The sequence below is a fragment of the Neoarius graeffei genome, chromosome 6, assembly GCF_027579695.1.
Source record: "Neoarius graeffei isolate fNeoGra1 chromosome 6, fNeoGra1.pri, whole genome shotgun sequence".
Classification (NCBI taxonomy): Eukaryota; Metazoa; Chordata; class Actinopteri; order Siluriformes; family Ariidae; genus Neoarius; species Neoarius graeffei.
In genome coordinates, this window is record NC_083574.1 from 86,535,708 (window position 1) to 86,557,255 (window position 21,548).

At 41.3% G+C, this 21,548-nt stretch overlaps 1 protein-coding gene across 4 annotated transcripts in view; it reads right to left on the minus strand.

Annotated features, from left to right (window-relative positions):
• Positions 1–16,672: 16,672 nt before the first annotated feature.
• Positions 16,673–21,548, minus strand: part of LOC132888134 (leucine-rich repeat-containing protein 49) — a 148,670-nt gene continuing 143,794 nt past the window's right edge. For all 4 annotated transcript variants that reach the window (XM_060924154.1, XM_060924151.1, XM_060924150.1 and 1 more), the window contains one exon: positions 16,673–17,463. In XM_060924154.1, the coding sequence (XP_060780137.1) occupies positions 17,245–17,463 (219 nt within the window). In that variant the 3' untranslated portion in view covers positions 16,673–17,244. The remainder of the gene's footprint in view (positions 17,464–21,548) is intronic.

A 21,548-nucleotide genomic window follows, 5' to 3' on the forward strand; every position in this document is an offset into this window, starting at 1 on the left:
TTCAGTGTGCTATTTAATTATAAAATGAAAGACAGATAAACTTTACTCTGGGGTCCGGTTGGACCCCAGTAACAAATGAATTATACCTTCACAATGCAAAAAGCTGATCTTCCGGTGCTTTAGTGTTTTAATTAAGACATAAATTCCGACAAATTCATAAAACGGTGAGGCAGTATGTCACATATTTTTAAAATGGCAAACAAACATATAGGTGCGGGGTCCAGATGGACCCCACTTGGTAGGATGAAGGTTAACATTATTATGGAAAAAAGTAATGTGTAAAAATAAACACACATGAATCACATACTGCTTGTGTAAAAATTAACAGGTCAAATCATGTGTGTGTGTGTGTGTGTGTGTGGGGGGGGGGGGGGGGGGGGGTAGGACAAAATAAACACACATGCACTACATGTATAAAAATGAACAGAAATTAATTACATGTAAAAAAAAAATGCATGGCCTATGCATGAAAAATAAATTGGAAAAAAAATACATGGAAAAAAAAGAATGATATGGGAAATAGTAAGATGTGAAAATAAACATATCTTGTGCAAAACTAAAAACATGGTCAACTACATGCGAAGAATGAAAGCAAACATAAATTTAATCTTGTTACCAAAACCACTTGATGAGGGAAAACGAGCAATTCATGTGAAACATGAAAAAAAAAAGTGGGAAAATAAAAGCACATGCACTACACGTGTATGGAAAATGGACGAGACGGTCAATGACGGCGTAGCTCACTTGGGCCCTGTCTAGTCCAGAAGGAATGATCTAAAGTGGGTCACCTTGAGCAATAAATGTTACAAGCTATATACAACCCCGATTCCAAAAAAGTTGGGACAAAGTACAAATTGTAAATAAAAACGGAATGCAGTAACTTACAAATCTCAAAAACTGATATTGTATTCACAATAGAACATAGACAACATATCAAATGTCGAAAGTGAGACATTTTGAAATTTCATGCCAAATATTGACTCATTTGAAATTTCATGACAGCAAAACATCTCAAAAAAGTTGGGACAGGGGCAATAAGAGGCTGGAAAAGTTAAAGGTACAAAAAAGGAACAGCTGGAGGACCAAATTGCAACTCATTAGGTCAATTGGCAATAGGTCATTAACATGACTGGGTATAAAAAAGAGCATCTTGGAGTGGCAGCGGCTCTCAGAAGTAAAGATGGGAAGAGGATCACCAATCCCCCTAATTCTGCGCCGACAAATAGTGGAGCAATATCAGAAAGGAGTTCGACAGTGTAAAATTGCAAAGAGTTTGAACATATCATCATCTACAGTGCATAATATCATCAAAAGATTCAGAGAATCTGGAAGAATCTCTGTGCGTAAGGGTCAAGGCCGGAAAACCATACTGGGTGCCCGTGATCTTTGGGCCCTTAGATGGCACTGCATCACATACAGGCATGCTTCTGTATTGGAAATCACAAAATGGGCTCAGGAATATTTCCAGAGAACATTATCTGTGAACACAATTCACCGTGCCATCCGCCGTTGCCAGCTAAAACTCTATAGTTCAAAGAAGAAGCCGTATCTAAACACGATCCAGAAGCGCAGACGTCTTCTCTGGGCCAAGGCTCATTTAAAATGGACTGTGGCAAAGGGGAAAACTGTTCTGTGGTCAGACGAATCAAAATTTGAAGTTCTTTATGGAAATCAGGGACGCCGTGTCATTCGGACTAAAGAGGAGAAGGACGACCCGAGTTGTTATCAGCGCTCAGTTCAGAAGCCTGCATCTCTGATGGTATGGGGTTGCATTAGTGCGTGTGGCATGGGCAGCTTACACATCTGGAAAGACACCATCAATGCTGAAAGGTATATCCAGGTTCTAGAGCAACATATGCTCCCATCCAGACGACGTCTCTTTCAGGGAAGACCTTGCATTTTCCAACATGACGATGCCAAACCACATACTGCATCAATTACAGCATCATGGCTGCGTAGAAGAAGGGTCCGGGTACTGAACTGGCCAGCCTGCAGTCCAGATCTTTCACCCATAGAAAACATTTGGCGCATCATAAAACGGGAGATACGACAAAAAAGACCTAAGACAGTTGAACAACTAGAATCCTACATTAGACAAGAATGGGTTAACATTCCTATCCCTAAACTTGAGCAACTTGTCTCCTCAGTCCCCAGACGTTTACAGACTGTTGTAAAGAGAAAAGGGGATGTCTCACAGTGGTAAACATGGCCTTGTCCCAACTTTTTTGAGACGTGGTGTTGTCATGAAATTTAAAATCACCTAATTTTTCTCTTTAAATGATACATTTTCTCAGTTTAAACATTTGATATGTCATCTATGTTCTATTCTGAATAAAATATGGAATTTTGAAACTTCCACATCATTGCATTCCATTTTTATTTACAATTTGTACTTTGTCCCAATTTTTTTGGAATCGGGGTTGTATAGGCACTATATCCACACTAGGAATACCTACCTATTTGCCAGAAAGAATCCAAAATGGCAAGGAATTGACCAAGAAGAACTGATTTTTGTTGAACTGCTTAAGGCTTAATTAGTCCATAACTTCATTAATAATTGTAATGAGGCAAATCTGGGTAGAAGTTCTATGCACCCTAGGTACCCCTACCTTCATGCCAGAAAGAATCAACATCGGTGAAGAATTGAGGGAGAAGAAGTGATGTGTGAAAACTGCTCATTAGGGATTAATTAATTACTCCATATCTTCATTATTCATTGCGATTATGCAAATTTGGGTAGAAGCCTTATGCACCGCAGGCAGACCGACCTTCCTGCCAAAAAGAATAAAAATCGGTGAAGAATTGAGACAGAAGTGGTGATTTCCGTGAAACGTGGACGCCGCCGAACAGACAACACATGATGGAATAAACTCATCACCTTTCGGCCAAATGAGCTCAAAAAGTGAAGATGTGTATGGCATTCTCAGCATGGAAGTAGCATTAACATGGCAGTGTGTGTGTTTAAACACTATATTCTGACCTACCACTTCTTTATTAAACACACCTTCCCTGTTAATCCACTTTGTCGGTGTATAATTAACCAGTCCAGCTCATTGTTTCCTACGTGCAGTGTTCATGTTCAGTGTCTGTGCTGTTGGTTGGATTATTTTTGGTTGGTGGTTTGTTTCCCAACCCTTTCCCTGATAGACAACCGACACATCATACAGTGTGACAGATGGACCTCAGTCACGAACCATAAACCTAAGAAGTGACCTGTAGTGTAAGTGAAGCACACCGGTTCCCAAGCCTGGTCCTGGAGAACCCTCGAGCCTGCACACGTTAGAGTTTTCCTGCTTGAACATACCTACTTCAACGAATCACATTAAGCCATGTTAACAGACAGTGCGTTTACATGCACATCCAAATCGAGCTACTGTCGGTAATCGAGCTAAGGGTCCCAGCAGGGGTGCCAGAGAAATCCAATCCTACATGCACACAAGGAAATCGAGCTATTGTGTGAGGTACATTGTGCACCCGAGCCACAGGTGGCGCTACACGCCCCATCGTGTTGGTACACTTCCGGTTGTCATCATGAAGAAGAGCTATTCAAGAGTGTAAACAAAGTTATCAGTTCCGTGTTCACAAGAAGAACGACGACGAGGACAGCAACATCGAGAGATGTTGTTCCTCTTGACCTCTTCTGCTGCTCGCTACTACTACTGTTGTCATGCCGACCGAGGCTGTTGTGTTTCCCGCTTATGGTCTCGTCACTCGTCACTTCCGGAAGGGGCAGTGCTGAAGTAAGTAGCTCGACTACGTAGCTCGATAGGGTTTACATGCACTAAGTAGCTCGGCTACAATTGCATAATCTAGGTCGCGTAGCTCGATTACGAGAAATCCAGTTCGGTTCGATTTCAGCCGAGCTAAGGTGTTTCCATGGCATTTAAAACTTCAATTTCAGTCGAGCTATGGCAGAAATTCGATTTTCTCTATGTGCATGTAAACACACTGAGAGAAACAACTAATGGAGCAAAAATGAACAGCACTTCAGCCCCCGCGTCTATTGTAATCTCCATCACATGACTTAGATTTTTTTTCCTTATCAAAAATTAAGAAAGAAAAACTTTTTCCTGTTCTCAATAACCTATAGGAAACGTTCGAGACGTTTTGCAACTATTCATGAATCAAAAGTCCACTGCAGTGGATATGGGAAAAAAAAAAAAAGTTTATTCTTCTCATGTGGGTCGAATCAGTGTAGGAAAAACTTTTTTGGTCGCCAAAAATCAGGTCTGAAAGGGTTAACGGCACTTTTTGAGTTGAAGTGTCAAGTCAAGTTTATTTGTATCGCGCTTTTAACAATAGACATTGTCGCAAAGCAGCTTTACAGAATTTGGATGACTTTAAACATGAGCTAATTTTATCCCTCATCGATCCCCAATGAGCAGCCTGTGGTGACGGTGGCAAGGAAAAACTCCCTCAGACGACATGAGGAAGAAACCTCGAGAGGAACCAGACTCAAAAGGGAACCCATCCTCATTTGGGTGATAACAGACAACGTGATTATAACATTTTTAACAGTTTTAACATGAAGTCTGTTTCGTTGATGTTATAAACTCTTCCTTGATGGAAACTTGAGTGCAAAACTGTTTATGACAACTGCAGTCCTAAAGTTAGCAAGTCAACTGTAGTCCTCAGCCATAAAAGCATTACTGTAAGTGTCCAGAGCGTCTTCCAAGTGTGACTTTCAACTGTCCATATGATATGGGGCCATCCTCCACAGGAGCGATGTGACGAGACTCTCCAGCTAGACATAGGGCATCAGGATGGATCAGGCAGGTCCGAGGAGCAGAAGAGAAGAAGTGTGTTAGAACAGACAAAACCCTACACCTATAAACCTCAAACTTCCACACAATCTGATACGATTTAATTTAATATCCTCTGATCGATATGAGACCAGTCCTGGGGCAGGTCTACCTTTAATTCATGAATGATGATGGAGATAAGGACTATTTTAAATGCGTCAGAGTCATAGGGAAATCACCTTGCTCTCCGACACACACATCATACAAAGGTCACATAATGTAGGTTTAAAGTGCATATCACGGGTAAATTCAGGAGCAAGATCAATGTAATTCTCCTGTTTTATATTAAACTTTGGTCAAATATCTGTCACATTTTGCATTTTGTGCAATTTTTTTTTTACCTTGCGCAATACCAGAAAAATTCAGTTGAAATCAAGCCATTTGATGCGAATTGGTCCGCCTCTGAAAAAACTTGGCATTTGGATTTCCCGGCAAACATTGATTTTCGTGACGTTGCGTGCGGGACGCCTCCCTCTGAATCCTACGTCAGCGCTGGTTTGTTTATGAGAAAACGACCTGGTGGTTTTCTGCAAATTTCTTCAACGTTATCACGTAATTATTGAAATGGTTAACAGATGTATTGTAGGAGGGTGTAGCAACACCAATCTTGATGGGATTAGTACTCATTGTTTTCCAAAAGACCGGACAATGAGAGAAAAATGGGAGCACGTCGTGCGAGGACCAAGCAGAGCCGAGAAAAAGACCAAGAAAATCGGCAATTCACAAGTTGACTTGCCAGGGTAAGAAATAATTCTGACATCTCATTATATTCTTCATCCAAAGGTGAAGTAACATTGCGCTCAGGTGACAATTCCATATTTCAATGCAAAATCGCTAGCTGCTAAACTTGGTCTACACAGGCTGTGCACTAAAACCGTGCAAGCTCTCGCAGCCTGCTGGCGGATCCACACGTGACGTCACAAATCTGGCTCCAGACTCCCTTGGGATTTTTCCAGACGTGTTTTGTTATTTTATTTTTTTCTGCTGTAGACAGATGACCTTGTGCAAAATTACCTTTCTGGATGAGTGTGTAAAGGGACATTCTTTCATATAAAAAAAAAAAACCATGAAATTGGTCCAGGATATGCACTTTAAGATATAGCTTCAAACAGTTCAACTTTAAATATATTAAAAGTAGGATCTGCGATTTTTAATTTTTTTTTTTTTGTAAAAACAAGAACATCAACAACTCTGGTCTCTGTGGCACTCCAGGTTCTGAAGTTTTAAAGATGTGGACCAGCAAAATCCAATCAATCAGGATAAAGAGATGTTACTAATTTCTCGCTGATTAAAAAAAAAAATCCCATCCTTTCACTGTAATTCAGGAGGTCCATCCCAGGGAACATGCATGTGTTTTGGGGAGTAGCTCTATTAGGAACACCAAGCTTAATTAAAAAAAAAAAAATAATGAGACCGTCAATGATGGTATAGCTCACTCTGGCCCTGTCTAGTCCAGAAGGAAAGATCTAAACTGGGCCAGATTGTGCAATAAACGTTGCAAGCTATATAGAAGCGATATACAGAAGTGATATCCACCCGAGGAATACCGACCTATTTGCCAGAAAGAATCCAAAACGATGAGGAATTGACCGAGAAGAAGCAATTTTTCTTGAACTGCTTAAGACATTAAGGCTTAATTAGTCCATAACTTCATTAATAATTATAATGAAGCAAATCTGGGTAGAAGTTATATGCACCCTACATTGATGCTTGAAAGTTTGTGAACCCTTTCGAATTTTCTATATTTCTGCATAAATATGACCTAAAACATCATCAGATTTTCACACAAGTCCTAAAAGTAGATAAAGAGAACCCAGTTAAACAAATAAGACAAAAATATTATACTTGGTCATTTATTTATTGAAGAAAATGATCCAATATTACATATCTGTGAGTGGCAAAAGTATGTGAACCTTTGCTTTCAGTATCTGGTGTGACCCCCTTGTGCAGCAATAACTGCAACTAAACGTTTGCGGTAACTGTTGATCAGTCCTGCACACCGGCTTGGAGGAATTTTAGCCCATTCCTCCGTACAGAACAGCTTCAACTCTGGGATGTTGGTGGGTTTCCTCACATGAACTGCTCGCTTCAGGTCCTTCCACAACATTTCCATTGGATTAAGGTCAGGACTTTGACTTGGCCATTCCAAAACATTAACTTTATTCTTCTTTAACCATTCTTTGGTAGAACGACTTGTGTGCTTAGGGTCGTTGTCTTGCTGCATGACCCACCTTCTCTTGAGATTCAGTTCATGGACAGATGTCCTGACATTTTCCTTTAGAATTCGCTGGTATAATTCAGAATTCATTGTTCAATCAATGATGGCAAGCCGTCCTGGCCCAGATGCAGCAAAACAGGCCCAAACCATGATACTACCACCACCATGTTTCACAGATGGGATAAGGTTCTTATGCTGGAATGCAGTGTTTTCCTTTCTCCAAACATACGTAACGCTTCTCATTTAAACCAAAAAGTTCTATTTTGGTCACGTCCATCCACAAAACATTTTTCCAATAGCCTTCTGGCTTGTCCATGTGATCTTTAGCAAACTGCAGACGAGCAGCAATGTTCTTTTTGGAGAGCAGTGGCTTTCTCCTTGCAACCCTGCCATGCACACCATTGTTGTTCAGTGTTCTCCTGATGGTGGACTCATGAACATTAACATTATCCAATGTGAGAGAGGCCTTCAGTTGCATAGAAGTTACCCTGGGGTCCTTTGTGACCTCGCAGACTATTACACGCCTTGCTCTTGGAGTGATCTTTGTTGGTCGACCACTCCTGGGGAGGGTAACAATGCTCTTGAATTTCCTCCATTTGTACACTATCTGTCTGACTGTGGATTAGTGGAGTCCAAACTCTTTAGAGATGGTTTTGTAACCTTTTCCAGCCTGATGAGCATCAACAACACTTTTTCTGAGGTCCTCAGAAATCTCCTTTGTTTGTGCCATGATACACTTCTACAAACATGTGTTGTGAAGATCAGACTTTGATAGATCCCTGTTCTTTAAATAAAACAGGGTGCCCACTCACACCTGATTGTCATCCCATTGATTGAAAACACGCGGCTCTAATTTCACCTTCAAATTAACTGCTAATCCTAGAGGTTCACATACTTTTGCCACTCACAAATATGTAATATTGGATCATTTTCCTCAATAAATAAATGACCAAGTATAATATTTTTGTCTCATTTGTTTAACTGGGTTCTCTTTATCTACTTTTAGGACTTGTGTGAAAATCTGATGATGTTTTCAGTCATATTTATGCAGAAATACAGTATAGAAAATTCTAAAGGGTTCACAAACTTTCAAGCACCTACCTTTATGCCAGAATCAATCAAAATCAGTGAAGAATTGAGGGAGAAGACGTGATTTGTGTGAAAACTGCTTGTTCGGGTTTAACTACTCCATATCTTCATTATTAATTGCAATTATGCAAATTTGAGTAGAAGCTACATGCACCTCAGGCAGACCTACCTTCCTGTTAAAATAATAAAAAAATTGGTGAAGAATTGAGACAGAAAAAGCAATTTTCGTGAAATGTGGATGACACTGGATGGACGACGGACAATACATGATGGCATAAACTCATCACCTGTCAGCCAGATGAGCTTATAAGCCCAATAACAAGGCCTTCAGCTGAAGTGAGAAAGAGATGTTTACTGGATGGGAGACTACAGCTGAACAGCTGCATCTATAAAAAAATAATGTTTTTATACATTTGTCACACTAATAAAGGAAAAAAAAATTGTCATCATTATAAACATCGATAATGTCTCTATCTTGGTGGATGATAACCATTTCATCACTCCAAAGCAAAAGCAGCTGCTTTCTTTCTGATGTTGGTTATAAGATCCCCGTCATCGTGTAACTTGTTTCCAGATGTGTGCATCAGGACAATGAGCTGCTCTGATGTGTTATAGGTGAATAAACGGCTGGGTTTGAACAAAGTTTTAACCATAATAGGATCCGATATGTTTGAACTCTCATAGAGATGCACTCTACTCTCGAGATTCACCATCAAGTGTGAATCTAAAGACTTATACATCCTACGATAAACTATTTGATGAAATATAGCATTACAGCAACTACAGGGTGGTTTGTTAACTTGGTTTCACATCAAGCTGCAATGTTACCACCCTGAAGATTACTTTTGTAGAACAGCTCATCCTGAAGTGTTTTATTCCTCTTATACTACAGCAGCTTACTACTGGTAGCATAATGCAGAGGAGAACCGCCAGGGCCTTCAGAGAAGCTCCAAACATATCAGCATTTCAAATGTTATATTTAATTTCTTTCGTTATAATTAATCTCATCTAATTCGGCCTCATTTTCTATCGAATTTGCTTCAGAAATGAAAGGGTTACTGTCCTGAAAACATTAAAACTGAGTTATCCAGTGAGATTGTTTTGTTTGTTGTCTCTAGGCTGAGAAGAGTTTAGAGCTCCTCACTCATTGGTTTGGACTTCATTGCCGAGACAGAAGGCCATGGCAGTGTATGTTTATGTAGGAAATGACAGATGAATTAATTAACCAATCAGATTTTGATTTATAGTGGGAGGGACCAAAAATTTATTGAGGCCATCTCGAAGGCCAACATGAACTTGGCAGCGTCAGCGCAGCAGTGACGTCACCTTCCTTCCAGTCGGTATAGCGTTCATCAGTAGTGTTAGCGAATTCTAATAAAGCAGTCAAGCCAATGCTATCTATCAAGAGCAAGTAGCACAGGCTAACGACCGAGAAACTAAGATTTCTGTCTCCAGACTCTTCTTCCACGCTGCACGCTCGCTACAGTATTTTTCACTCAGACTTCAGTATTCAGTTCCCGATGTAATTTACTGAGTTACTTTTAAAATCAACACCAACAACTACACACAATGGAGCGACCTGGCAGCCTGCCGCTAATACCATGCAGAATCCTTCGCCCTGTTGCGTTTTTGGTGTCTGGCTAAGTTTTGGCTGAAGTCCCAGCTCTAATACTGTAGTAACAGTTCACTAGTGGTATAATATATATTTATATAGTACATATTAATGAATGAGGGCGGCACGGTGGTGTAGTGGTTAGCGCTGTCGCCTCACAGCAAGAAGGTCCTGGGTTCGAGCCCCGGGGCCGGCGAGGGCCTTTCTATGTGGAGTTTGCGTGTTGTCCGCGTGGGTTTCCTCCGGGTGCTCCGGTTTCCCCCACAGTCCAAAGACATGCAGGTTAGGTTAACTGGTGACTCTAAATTGAGCGTAGGTGTGAATGTGAGTGTGAATGGTTGTCTGTGTCTATGTGTCAGCCCTGTGATGACCTGGCGACTTGTCCAGGGTGTACCCTGCCTTTCGCCCATAGTCAGCTGGGATAGGCTCCAGCTTGCCTGCGACCCTGTAGAAGGATAAAGCGGCTAGAGATAATGAGATGAGATATTAATGAATGACAATTTTATCCATTTATAGTTACATTTAATGTCTGAAATGTTAGAGCAGAAATGTATCTTCTCATGATACTATGAAGCTATAAAATGCAGTCCTGAAGACTTTCCAGCGGCGGAAACCATAAAGTTCATCTTTACCTTTGACTTTTACGAAGCACTCACACTGGAGACTCCTTCCAGAAACGTTAACGCCCACTTTATCTTGAAACAGAAATGAAAAGAACGAAGCCCAAGTCTTCTGAATCACTGTTTGACTTCTACTGGATGTTGAAACTTTCTTCTGTCCACCACATCACTCACCTCACTCAGCACTGGATTCGATCTACGCCACTTTGACAGCACTGTTTAGCGTTGTGTGATGTTTCTGTAGACAAGTCGTCATATTAATTCAACAGAACAAACAGGACTGCAGGTTTAAATCCCACCACATCCAAGACATCTCTCACTAATCTTTTACTGATCCCGGAGCGCTGCTTCAGCCTTAATCGGACAGCAAGTTACGCTCACAACTCTAGGGTTGGATCCTGAGCTCTGTGGAGTTTTACCGTACATGTTCTCTCTGGTGGGCTTGTGTGGATGTGATGGGGTTTCCTCCAGGTTCTCCAGTTTCCTCAGACCTGCCAGAAAACATGCCAGGAGGTGGACTGGCTACTTTAAATGGCCTCTAAGTGTTCACGAGTGTGTTTATGATACTCCGGGGTATCACACATCCTACCTTACACTAAGTATTCCAGGGATAAGCTCAGAATCCACGAGCATAAAGTAGCACGTAATAAAGCTGTCGAGAAACAGAGCTAAAGGCAGGGATAAAACCACACACACACACACACAAACAGAAAGTGCCTGCAGCTGGAGCGAGACTGGAAGAAATAAACATGCTAAAATATTGAAACATTGAATAAGTTATTCCACAAAATCGGGTCGTACATGAGCTGATAGCTGAGGAGGCGCGTAGCACCAAGCCACGTATGATGAGATTGAGTGGAATAACTGTTTTATTCAATCAACATTCACTGGATTTTGAGAAACAGAGCATTTTTATTGTTATTTTTTGCAAATTCAATAAATAAAAACTTTATACAAAACGTCCAACAAAATCATTTCCGCTTAGAACGTAAACAAACCGGCGAAATAACAGGAGCAATTTGTGAAAAAATGCTATAATAATAATTCTTGGGAAAAAAAAAAAACCACGATACGTTCTTACCATCAAATACGTTCATTCCATATTTTGTTGCTTTTTTTGTGGTTTTGTTTTCGCATAGTTTTTATTTCGTCCTCGGTTCAGCAAAACGTTCCGCCATTTTGTTTTTCTCTACTCACTGTATACGAGCTGATATCCTAGTAGTAGTGTAGCCAATCAGACCATGCGATTGCTCATAGCCAGTGAATGTGGAGAGAATAATTTCACTGATACACAGTAATGAAGAAGCAGCGGCTTGTGTTTGCCGTCGCATGGTCCGAGGGCGGAGTCAGTCAGTCAGTAAGTCAATCTCTGGGGTTCAATCAGATTGCCCTGGATCCAAAGTGCACCAGCATGGCACTGATATGGTCATGTGATTTATTTTTTGCAAATTCAATAAATAAAAACTTTCTACAAAACGTCCGAAAAAAATCATTTCCGCTTAGAATATAAACAAACCGGCGAAATGACAGGAGCAATGTGTGAAAACATGCTATTATAATAATAATTCTTGAAAAAAACAAACCAAAAAATCCCCGATACGTTCTTACCATCAAATACTTTCATTCCATATTTTGTTGGGTTTTTTTTTTTAGGGTTTTATTTTCAAGTAGAGTTTTCATTTCGCCCTCGGTTGGTTCAGCAACACGCTCCGCCATTTTCTTCTTCTTTAGGGTTTTTTTTAGTGGTTGGTAAACCAACTTAAAAGGTGCTTTAGTGCCACCAACTGGGCTGGAATGTGAAACAGGAGATATAGGGGGAGGGTATATTCTTTTCGCTATTTCTGTTTCTGGGCGGCACGGTGGTGTAGTGGTTAGCGCTGTCGCCTCACAGCAAGAAGGTCCTGGGTTCGAGCCCCGGGGCCGGCGAGGGCCTTTCTGTGTGGAGTTTGCATGTTCTCCCCGTGTCTGCGTGGGTTTCCTCCGGGTGCTCCGGTTTCCCCCACAGTCCAAAGACATGCAGGTTAGGTTAACTGGTGACTCTAAATTGAGCGTAGGTGTGAATGTGAGTGTGAATGGTTGTCTGTGTCTATGTGTCAGCCCTGTGATGACCTGGCGACTTGTCCAGGGTGTACCCCGCCTTTCACCCGTAGTCAGCTGGGATAGGCTCCAGCTTGCCTGTGACCCTGTAGAAGGATAAAGCGGCTAGAGATAATGAGAATGAGATGAGATTTCTGTTTCTTTTAAATACTTGATACGAAAACGATATATCTGACTTGATGCGCACCGCCATTTTGTTTTTCTCTCCTCACGGTATATGAGCTGATATCCTCGTAGTAGAGTAGCCATTCAGAGCGCATGATTGCTCATATCCAGTGAATGTGGATAGAATAACGTGTGATATCTTACTCCATTTTTGAGTCATGCTGAAAAAAAGACTTAAAGGGAAAAAAAAAGTCGCTCACTTACTTTTTCCTACCGTACAAGGCAAAAATGAGTGACTCGATTCGTTGTCTGTTCATGCTCACAGAAGTTAATGACGGAGTGAAGAGATGACGACGAGGCTCGTGTTTGAACACTGTGAGTGGATTTTTTTTTTTTACCTCAGGTGATGAGACAGTTGCTCAAAGTGAAAATCAAATTCATTTCCTGTTGTACTTTTTTTTTAGTTAGACGAAATGCAGTTTTTTCCAGCAGTACATGATGTTATAAACGTAGAGGTCATTTTGAGGAATGATAAAATAAAACACTAGGACTTTCTTTTGCCCCTTTTCCACCAAAGCAGTTCCAGGGCTGGTTCGGGGCCAGTGCTTAGTTTGGAACCGGGTTTTCTGTTTCCACTGACAAAGAACTGGCTCTGGGGCCAGAAAAAACGGTTCCAGGCTAGCACCAACTCTCTGCTGGGCCAGAGGAAAGAACCGCTTACGTCAGCGGGGGGGGGGGGGGGGGGGAGTTGTTAAGACCAACAACAATAGCAAGATCGCAAAAGGTCGCCATTTTTAAGCAACGAGAAGCAGCAGCTGTACAAACGCGAAGTCATCCATTATTATTGTTGTTGTTGTTGCTGCTGCTGCTTCTTCTCCGTGTTGTTGTTGCTACGATGTTCGAGCCAAGGTTTATACAAACGCAGCGATGTAACTGACGTATACAGCGACGTAATGACGTGGCTCCACTTAGCACCGCGAGCTATGGAAAAGCAAACTGGTTCTCAGCTGGCTCGCAAGTTGAACGAGTTGTGAACCAGCCCTGGAACTGATTTGGTGGAAAAGGGGTATTTGTGAACTGTAAGTAGAAAGTGTTAAGATTTCCTCGTGTGAAGGGTTTTCCCAGGCCACCACACATTTCTCTTCAGCGTCTTCAGGATATACGGTACGGGATTGTGTAGTAGGGTGCATCAGTTGCCCTCACTTTCATAAAATCTGATCCATTTTGATGCTTTTTCACCAATAAAGACATCCTGTAAAATTTTTGACCATATTCAAAAGTCTAATGGTGGCACCATGAGGTTCATTTTTTGCCAAAAAACGCTTATTTTATGTTTTCGCGTAAGGTTTGAATCACAACGTTGGACTCCATTTATTGATTTCTTGTGACCCAGACATCATGTTAAGAACCTTTGCAAGGGATTGAGAAGCATTAATGTGATTCATAATACATTTGTATTGTTTAAAAGTAGTTGAACAATGATTCAATGAACAGCTAAAACTCAAACTGTGCTTGATAGAATATGTACAGTGGGGCAAAAAAGTATTTAGTCAGTCACCAATTGTGCAAGTTCTCCCACTTAAAAAGATGAAAGAGGCCTGTAATTTTCATCATAGGTATACCTCAACTATGAGAGACAAAATGAGAAAAAAAAATCCAGAAAATCACATTGTCTGATTTTTAAAGAATTTATTTGCAAATTATGGTGGTAATAAGTATTTGGTCAATAACAAAAGTTCATCTCAGTACTTTGTTATATACCATTTGTTGGCAATGACAGAGGTCAAACGTTTTCTGTAAGTCTTCACAAGGTTTTCACACACTGTTGCTGGTATTTTGGCCCATTCCTCCATGCAGAGCTCCTCTAGAGCAGTGATGTTTTGGGGCTGTCACTGGGCAACACGGACTTTCAACTCCCTCCAAAGATTTTCTATGGGGTTGAGATCTGGAGACTGGCTAGGCCACTCCACGACCTTGAAATGCTTCTTATGAAGCCACTCCTTCGTTGCCCGGGCGGTGTGTTTGGGATCATTGTCATGCTGAAAGACCCAGCCATGTTTCATCTTCAATGCCCTTGCTGATGGAAGGAGGTTTTCACTCAAAATCTCATGATACATGGCCCCATTCATTCTTTCCTTTACACGGATCAGTTGTCCTGGTCCCTTTGTAGAAAAACAGCCCCAAAGCATGATGTTTCCACCCCCATGCTTCACAGTAGGTATGGTGTTCTTTGGATGCAACTCAGCATTCTTTCTCCTCCAAACACGACAAGTTGAGTTTTTACCAAAAAGTTCTATTTTGGTTTCATCTGACCATATGACATTCTCCCAGTCCTCTTCTGGATCATCCAAATGCTCTCTAGCAAACTTCAGACGGGCCTGGACATGTACTGGCTTAAGCAGGGGGACATGTCTGGCACTGCAGGATTTGCGTCCCTGGCGGCGTAGTGTGTTACTGATGGTAGCCTTTGTTACTTTGGTCCCAGCTCTCTGCAGGTCATTCACTAGGTCCCCCCGTGTGGTTCTGGGATTTTTGCTCACCGTTCTTGTGATCATTTTGACCCCACGGGGTGAGATCTTGCATGGAGCCCCAGATCGAGGGAGATTATCAGTGGTCTTGTATGTCTTCCATTTTCTAATAATTGCTCCCACAGTTGATTTCTTCACACCAAGCTGCTTACCTATTGCAGATTCAGTCTTCCCAGCCTGGTGCAGGTCTACAATTTTGTTTCTGGTGTCCTTTGACAGCTCTTTGGTCTTGGCCATAGTGGAGTTTGGAGTGTGACTGTTTGAGGTTGTGGACAGGTGTCTTTTATACTGATAACGAGTTCAAACAGGTGCCATTAATACAGGTAACGAGTGGAGGACAGAGGAGCCTCTTAAAGAAGAAGTTACAGGTCTGTGAGAGCCAGAAATCTTGCTTGTTTGTAGGTGACCAAATACTTATTTTACCGAGGAATTTACCAATTAATTCATTAAAAATCCTACAATGTGGGCGCGTCGTGGCTCAGGTGGATAAGGCGCCATGCCGTGAATCCGGGGACCCGGGTTCGATTCCGACCCGAGGTCATTTCCCGATCCCTCCCCGTCTCTCTCTCCTGCTCATTTCCTGTCTCTACACTGTCCTATCCAATAGTGAAAAAGCCCAAAAAATATCTTAAAAAAAAAAAAAAATCCTACAATGTGATTTTCTGGATTCTTTCCCCCCTTTCTGTCTCTCATAGTTGAAGTGTACCTATGATGAAAATTACAGGCCTCTCTCATCTTTTTAAGTGGGAGAACTTGCACAATTGGTGGCTGACTAAATACTTTTTTGCCCCACTGTACTAAAAATGTGTATCTAAGATATTTGGTATACTCTACAAGGTGCCATAATGTTTTATGAAAAGTGATCGAAATTTTGTCATAAAATAGCAGCTTTTTCCATAACTTTGAGCTCCTGGTGCCACCATTAAACTTTTGAATTTTGTCAAAATATTTCATGCAGTGTGTTTTCTTACCAAAAGGAACATAAAAACAAAAATGCATCATGATCAGAGGAACTTTTCATTTTTAGGGGGCAACTGATGCACCCTATTGTGTATATATTTCTAAAAAAAATTTTTAAATAATTTACTACAAGAATAAAACGGCAGATTCTAGCCCGAGTGTACGACTGCAGAGTCAGGTGACGATAAATCGACACGATGACCTTGTACAGTTCCCTCTTTCTTTTTTCAGCATTTAAACAGTAATTATGCGTATAAAAGGGATTACGAGCATACAAACAGCACTAAAACATCTCTATCTCCTTTGTGTGTGTGTGTGTGTGTGTGTGTGTGTGTGTGTGTGTGTAATTAAAGGATATGTCGAGATCCTATTTTGAAACAAAAACACTCCTGTTAAACAGATAAGAAGCGAACTACTGCACATTCCTCACCCTGGTAGTAATTACACACCTAAGACTTTCCTGTGAACTCGTACAGATAAAGAAAAACATTTTTCACGCTCTGCCAAGCGACCTGAATACGCGCATGTGGGCCGAGTGCCACCTTGACAGACTCGGCCCACTCCTGGTGCGCCGTGTCCGGGGGTTGGCTGTTGATTTTGGAAACACACTGTGCTTTTCTTTCATTACTCAGACGCCAAGCGGTCATCATTCTCTTTTAATATCCTGTAAAATACAGAAGAAAAGCGAAAAAAAAAAAACCCTTCACCCCTGTGTGTGTGTGCAAGAAGAGTTAAAGTCATTTGGATCTTATCCAGCAGCATAAAAAGAGAATGAGATGCTAAAACATTAAATTGTCTTATCTCTTCTAGTGTTTCGCAGTAAGACAGAGGACAGAAAAAGAACCAGACTGGGTTTTTGTGTTTGTGTTAGCAGCACCATTAGGAAGATCAACATTAGTGTATTACTTTTACTCCTCTTCAGGGACACTAGTGAGTGAGTGAGTGACTGAACGAGCATAAAACATCACAGGCATCATGTTTTTTCAAAGATCATTCCTTCTTTCTCATTCTCAGTCTTGAAAAGTCTCACAGAAGAATCTATCTGAGTCAAGTTCAAATCTCAACATTTGACTAATCTCCATAGGAGACTGTGTTTCGAAACGGTGGGAGGGGGGGAAAAAAAATGGCAGGAATGTTGTTTTTTTTCCTGGGCGGAGTAAACATCCTTTTCATTTCTCTCCACACACTTTCCGTTTCATCGCTCTCCTCCTTCTCATTTGGCGTTGGAGGAGAGCGTGTCGAGGCAGGCGCGTGCGTACGCCGCGGTGTCCCTGGTCTCCAGCACGCAGTCTCTCACCATCTCGACAAAAATGGTGGGCCAGAGCTTGTGCAGCGCTTCTGCCTTCACGCTGGTGCTGGAGGCCGTGTGCACGAGTCCTCGCAGGTACTGATCCACCGCGGAGCCGCGCTCCATCACCTCACTGCCGCTCTCCTGAGGACATTCAGAGATGGTATTAGAACTTACAAGCTGGACGCAGAATCACGAAGGTTATATGGACAGTCAGGGACCCTGAGTAAAAGTACAGTTTCTCTCTAATGCAAATTCGGCTCCAGAGCCGATCACGTGATCTGGGATGGGATTCGAATTCTGTACTCGTACGACCTCAGTTCATAGCTGCATCTTGTTCCCGTTTAATCATGTTAGAGCAAAATATGAAAGAAAAAAAACCAACAATAACCGTTTCATAATTTCCGAAGTACAGACATACACAGAACGAAATTTCATTCTCAACGGATCAACAGTGCAAACAACTATCACAAGACGGTAAACATTAAACGTGAAATAATACAAGAGCTGAGGCAGAGACGTGAGAATAAAGTGCGAGTGCACTGTTAAAGGAGAACTGAGGGCAAATTTATCATCATCATCATCATCATCAAAATTCTATTTCTCATTTTATTAAATATCAGAATGCGTTTTTGATCGCTATTTTGTCGCAAGTTACGAGTGTTTGAAATATGCTCTGTAATACATCAGCCCATATGTCAAAGCAATGGCCGTAAACGAGATTCGTCGAGACCTGTGCGAGACATCGTAGGACGGAAGTAAAACGTACAGCGGAAATCAAAGTGACCAACCCTGTGTCCGAAATCACTCACTTGTTCACTACTCACTATACAGTACAGGGAATTACTATATAGAGGACTATATAGTGAGCTCATTGGTAAAATGAAAAAAAAAACCCCGCTTTCGGACACTACTCCGTCACGCTGGTATTTACGTCATTGCTGTCGCATGATTAAAACGTGCCGGATCAGTCGGCTGGTGGGTTTTCAAAATAATAAACACATGCATGTGTTTTGTAATAAATCCATATTATACTGAGCGCATTTCCAACATTAATCAATCAATACAAAGTCCCTGCATCTTTCAGTTCTTTTAAATCAAGGCTGAATCCTTTCTTTCTTCTTTGCCGCTGCCTTTTATTAAATCAAATTTGAGACTTTTAATTTGCTTTCTTTCAGCGTGACCGTAATGCATGATGGGATATATTGCTTTGGTTAATGACCATCGTTGACTACTTTTCATGATGCATTATGGGATACTTTGAGTGCACTATATAGGGTGTAAATAATCCTCACTAAGGTTTCGGACAGCGCTACAAAATGGCGTCCTCACTACATCTCATCTCATCATCTCTAGCCACTTTATCCTGTTCTGCAGGGTCGCAGGCAAGCTGGAGCCTATCCCAGCTGACTACGGGCGAAAGGCGGGGTACACCCTGGACAAGTCACCAGGTCATCACAGGGCTGACACATAGACACAGACAACCATTCACACTCACATTCACACCTACACTCAATTTAGAGTCACCAGTTAACCTAACCTGCATGTCTTTGGACTGTGGGGGAAACCGGAGCACCCGGAGGAAACCCACGCGGACACGGGGAGAACATGCAAACTCCGCACAGAAAGGCCCTCGCCGGCCACGGGGCTCGAACCCGGACCTTCTTGCTGTGAGGCGACAGCGCTAACCAGTACACCACCGTGCCGCCCCCCGTCACTATATAGTGCCCTATATAGTGAGTAGGGAGCGATTTTGGACACATGGCAACATCTGCCAATGTTGTCAAAAGACTCACGTGCCCTCTTTCGAATGTTGATGTAATCAAGCCGGGAGTTTTGTTTGTTTTGATAGCAATCAGGAAAGTTTGAAAAAAGTAGGCAGTAATTGTCATTTAAACTCGTTTTTGTGCAATATTTCGTTTGGAAAACAGCTTTCAAAATGGCGGCGCTGACACTTCACGTTTCGAAGTCTCGCACAAGTCTCGTGAAGATCGCGCGGATAAGCGACACCTGCCGTGGACCAAACGAACTAAATTCAACACGGCTAAAAACCGAACAGGCCGATAAGTATCATATTTAATTGCGATTAGTTGCCAATACGAGTCACGATTAGGGATGTCCCGATCCGATCACGTGATCGGAAATCGGGCCCGATCACATGGTTTCAGACTCGATCGGAATCGGGCATTGCCTCCCGATCAGGGATCGGATATATATCTATATAATATATTCTCATTTTTAACACATCAATAGCTATGCGTTGGCACAGAGTGAGACCAGACCTCTTGTCTCAACACAGCAACATCAACGCGTGTGGCATGACATCACTTTGTAGCGGAGACGCTATTGGTTATTGGCTGCCTGTTGCCGGCAAAGTTGAACACGGAAGCAGTTCGAAGCGGAAAGCAAAGCATGAGATCATTTTTTTTTTCGTTGGATGACAAAAGAAACGGGCTCAAACCTGAAAGGGTAGAAATGCTTGTTTTCATCAAGAAAAACGTTCATTTCCTTAATTGAAATTACTGTACACCACTGTGAGATGCGTTCTTAAAAGCAAATTACTGGCACTGTGGCACTTTATTTTTTTTTATTTGTTTACATTCCTGCCAGGTATTTTAAGGTTATTTTTTTAATTTGTTATTTATTGTTCAAACTGCCTCACGTAAGTGCTCTGTTTGCTAACGGAGTTGTTGGATGTTAAAATAAGGTGTTAAATAAAAAATGAGGAACATCCTGGATCCGTTTCTTTCCTCGTCTTTATTTTTTATGGATTATAAGAAGTATCGGATCGGGACTCGGTATCGGCAGATACTCAAAATCAAATGATCGGTATCGGATCGGAGGGCAAAAAAACCTGATCGGGACATCCCTAGTCACGATATAAGGTTACTAAAACCGAAAACGTAATCGAATAACACGTTAATTAAGAAATAAAGCAAGTTTAAAAATGACTTCAGTTCTCCTTTAAACTGTGTGCAGTTATGTGTTAAATGTCCATTGTGCAGTCTGTATACAGAATGCATATGACAACCGATATTCTCAACACATTCACTGGATATGAGCAATCGTGCGCTCTGATTGGCTACTAGGATATCAGCTCATATACCATGAGTAAAGAAATACAAAATGGCGGAGCATGTTGCTGAACCAAGCCAGGACAAAATAAAAAGTCTACTCAAAAACAAATCTTTATTTATTTTTCCAAGAATTTTTATTATCACATTTTTCACAAATTGTTCCTGTCATTTTGCCGGTTTGTTTACATTTGAAGCGGAAATTATTTTTGTTGGACATTTTGTATAAAGTTTTTATTTATCTATTTAAAATGCCCTGTTTCTCAAAATCCACTGAATGTGGATAGAATAAAACAGTTATTCCACTCAATCGTGTCGTACATGGATTATAGACAACTCGGTGCTACGCGTCTAGTCAGCTATCAGCTCATGTACGACTCGTTTTCATGGAATAACTTAAATATAAATATATTATACAGACACGAATATTTTACTGGGAAATAGACCACTCATATTTTTCATCCCAGCTCCATCTGGGACATGGAGAACCAAAACCGTGACATATCTCTTTGTGTCACTCGTGAGGAAATCGAGGAATTGTTTTGATAAATTTGGGGACTTTTTGTTTGTGAATGTGTCGATATAATAAAAAGAAAAATCACAAGTTGGCTTGAAGATATGAAGTTTATCTTCTCGTGTTGAAAAACTCACATTTTTGAGTGACATATTTAAATAATATTGGCTGGCTTTTTTTTCGTGGTATATCAGATATATTCCATTCAGCTAGCATGAAACTGAACGAGTCGAAGACGAGTCGCTGAATGGAATATATCTGATATACCATGAAAAAAAGCCAGCCAATATTATTATTATTATTATTATTATTATCCATACACATTCCTTTCGGGTGTTCAGTGCGTCTTTCTCTTTCAAAATGCTCTCAATCTTTCGTATTTAATGAAGCAAACCTGGCGGCCATGTTTGTTTACAACTTGTCACAGTCGCTCGCTAGTGCAGAAGTTTTACGTCTCCGATGTGTGACGTCATGTTGTCTTGACAACCATCCATGCAATATCGTAAACCATATTCAATGCTTATTCTCCACTGGGTAGAGTGACATAATACACGTAGGATAAGCAATATGCTAACAATATTGCATGCTATCGAACCAAATGCTAGAAGGGAACAGAACTAGGCCTGTGCTCAAAAAAATCG